At 42.3% G+C, this 2,992-nt stretch overlaps 1 protein-coding gene across 1 annotated transcript; it reads left to right on the top strand.

The window, feature by feature from the left end:
- Positions 1-466: 466 nt before the first annotated feature.
- On the top strand, positions 467-2,711 carry LOC125036700. The gene is made up of 3 exons (XM_047629520.1): positions 467-578; positions 790-893; positions 1,026-2,711. The coding sequence occupies exons 1-3, from the start codon at positions 533-535 to the stop codon at positions 2,487-2,489; spliced, it is 1,614 nt and encodes a 537-aa protein (XP_047485476.1). The 5' UTR covers positions 467-532; the 3' UTR covers positions 2,490-2,711.
- Positions 2,712-2,992: the final 281 nt, after the last annotated feature.

Below are 2,992 nucleotides of genomic sequence, written 5' to 3'. Positions count from 1 at the left end.
GCTAATAATAATAATAATAATAATATTAGTAATGAAAAGAATAAAAAAAAAAACAATATTGATGAGAATAATGACAATAGCAGCACTTCTACTAATTATCATACTAATAATGGTTACAATTTTGATAATGATAATAATAATGACAGCAATGATGAAAATAGCAGTAGTAGTAATTATAGTGAACCTAATGAGAAAACATTTTACCATATTAATATTGACAAGAATACAAGGCTAGACCAACACCGATACCAGTCGATCTTATCATTAACTGCGGACCTTACTGATATGTGACACTTACATCGAGTCCCGGATGATCTTCACCCTACAGATTCCGCTCACTGGCTCCTCCCACCACCTTCCAGATAACGCATGGACACACGAACACACTTGTACCCGGAGCTGGTGTTTGCTTATATAAAGGAGCCAGACTGATGACTGTCATTGGTCTTGGGTGATCAGCAAGAAGCAAAACCCTCGGTAGCGGTTGTGAGAATATCTATAAAGTGAGACATACAAAAAGACACTTTGAAACATGACTGGCGGAGAGGAGAGCAATGCCATAGAGACATCAACAACTGGTAAGTGAAATTCATGTTTCTAAGATAGTTGATCCTTTTACTTATATATACACACGGACGTACATACACTCTCACCTGCTGTTGTAAGTCACTGTGTCTTATTCAGCTAAAGCTAGATTTACTTGATAAAGCCGAAAATATACTTGCGTTTCTACGATTCGTGTTTAATATTCTGGTTTAGTTTAGCTTCACTTGTCTTTTCTTCCCCAAGGCTGGCACCGGGCGGCTAAACACAAGCAACCAAAACTGTTGCGTGGCTTACTTTTCGACCGTGTGTCTACCATAGTTGCGTCTGCGCCACGTCATCTTTGTAAGGTAAGTTTAATCCAACCACTATTCTATTGCACGATATCTTTTAAGTTAATGTGGTAACAAATTATTTCCTTTTAATTTTAAAATAATTTAACTTCTATATGTATACCTAAACATTTTCTTATTCATCTACAGAATAATCTGCGGGCATTCTGCGAAATTCTTACATCGTCTCTGCCACTGGATATAAGAACAACTGTAATGAAGAAGGTCGCATCCTCCATGAAGATAAACTCACCACAGGACCTGAAGCTGCTCCTGATGCTTCACCTTCTAACAGACGTCAGACACATTACTCTTAGTGCCGGCGACCTCGTACACCTTGGCCGAGACGAATGCCATGAAATACTACAGTTGGTGAAAAATGTGCCGTACTTCAGGCTGGAAACTCTTAGTTTGGAGAGCATAACGATGGAGGAAGGCCTCTTGTCCAGCATAATGGGTCGATCTCCTCAACTTCACTCCGTCCGTGCGTCGGGCGAACTTTGCATTCAAGTCCTCACACACCTTCGTGGGGAGCCTTGTGCCTTGCGCTCTCTCCGCTTAGACTCCTGCAACATCTCCGACGAAGATGTCGTGAGCGCTCTAGTAGGAACAAGGACAGACTTCAACACCCTTGGCAACATCATCTGCAACGGCGGAGACGTGAAGGAGCTGGAACCTGCTGCGTTACAGTCTCTCCGTTACCTGTCGGTCGAGTCCCCACGTCTTTCTGCTTGTGGTGCTTTGATACTGTTGGTGTGTCTTCGCAATCTCCGCCAAATCCAGTACACCACCTGGAGTTCTCCCATCGGCGAGACTCTGCTCTTCCTCAACCAGATTAACCCAACCATTGGATCTTTTTCCCTCACCTCGTTGGCACAGTGGAGGCCTACTGAGGAGTCACTAGGAAATTTAAAGATAATTTGTCCAAGATTACAGAGACTCATGATTGAGTGCTTCGACCCATCACTCACGTCTCTCGATGTTCTATCGGAATTTAAGGAACTAACAGCCTTGAACCTTCGACTTGTCTCCGAAGAACTCATCGTGTCTGCCGTGAAGGCTCTCGGCAAGAACCTGCTGGAACTGGAACTGGAGTTTGAGGAATACACCTACCACTCTATCTCTCTGGACAGTATCAAGGCCATCCAGGAACACTGCCCACACCTGCAGCGTCTGGAGATGAAGCACGTCAACATATCCTCTAACCCTGGGGACCATCTGCTCTCCAAGAACACCATCGCCTTCCCGGAACTCAAAGAACTCGTCCTGTCCAGCGCGGTGATCCAGCCAGCCTGCCTGGAAAGGCTTTTGTCCGGGAACGAGTCACTGGAATCACTTGTTCTGGACGTCAATCAAGATGCTCTAACTGACACGGTCCTTAGCACATTCCTGAAGAACAACAATCTTCATCGGCTGAGATCCATCTTCCTGGGTGCTGGATCGCTGTCAGCTCAGGCCCTCACATCCCTCTTGTGTTTGCCCGATCTGCAGAAACTGTCGCTGGATCTCAAGAGGTTCCCGTTCATCCCGGTCTTTTTTTTCACCTCGCTGGAAGGCAGCCTGAGCAAGAGCAACTTCCAATGCGTTCTCACCAATGTTGTCAGAGATGACTGAATTCTGTTTCCGTAGATCTAGGGTAAATATATTTTTTTTAGATAAAATACTTTTATCTATGTAGAAGATGTAAATATGTTTATTTGAACAATGGATACCAAATGTTACTAATTTATTGAGTTTATTATAGTTATGATTTATGGCCAGTTTGTATTTAATTTATTAATAATAAATCACCATAAAGACAATCACCTTTTAAATCAGAATAACAAATGATTCATACTTAAGGTTTATTAATTTCTATAAATAAACAATTAAATAGATAAATAATCAGAGAGAAAACAAAATAAATACACAACTGATGTTACAGTAGAAACACGAAAAACAAGTGTTCCCGAGAAAAGATTGGATTGAACTTCTTCCTTCAATCAACTTTACGTATATGACCACGGTTAGATGGCAAAGGTTTATGGTAGAACTCTAGCGTTGCAATTACAAGGCCCGAGGTTTGCCTTCGATTAGCCCTTCTCAAGCGACACAATTGTGATCGAGTACTGATAAGA

The sequence above is a fragment of the Penaeus chinensis genome, chromosome 21, assembly GCF_019202785.1.
Source record: "Penaeus chinensis breed Huanghai No. 1 chromosome 21, ASM1920278v2, whole genome shotgun sequence".
NCBI lineage: Eukaryota > Metazoa > Arthropoda > Malacostraca > Decapoda > Penaeidae > Penaeus > Penaeus chinensis.
This window is presented reverse-complemented; position numbering and strand designations above follow the sequence as displayed.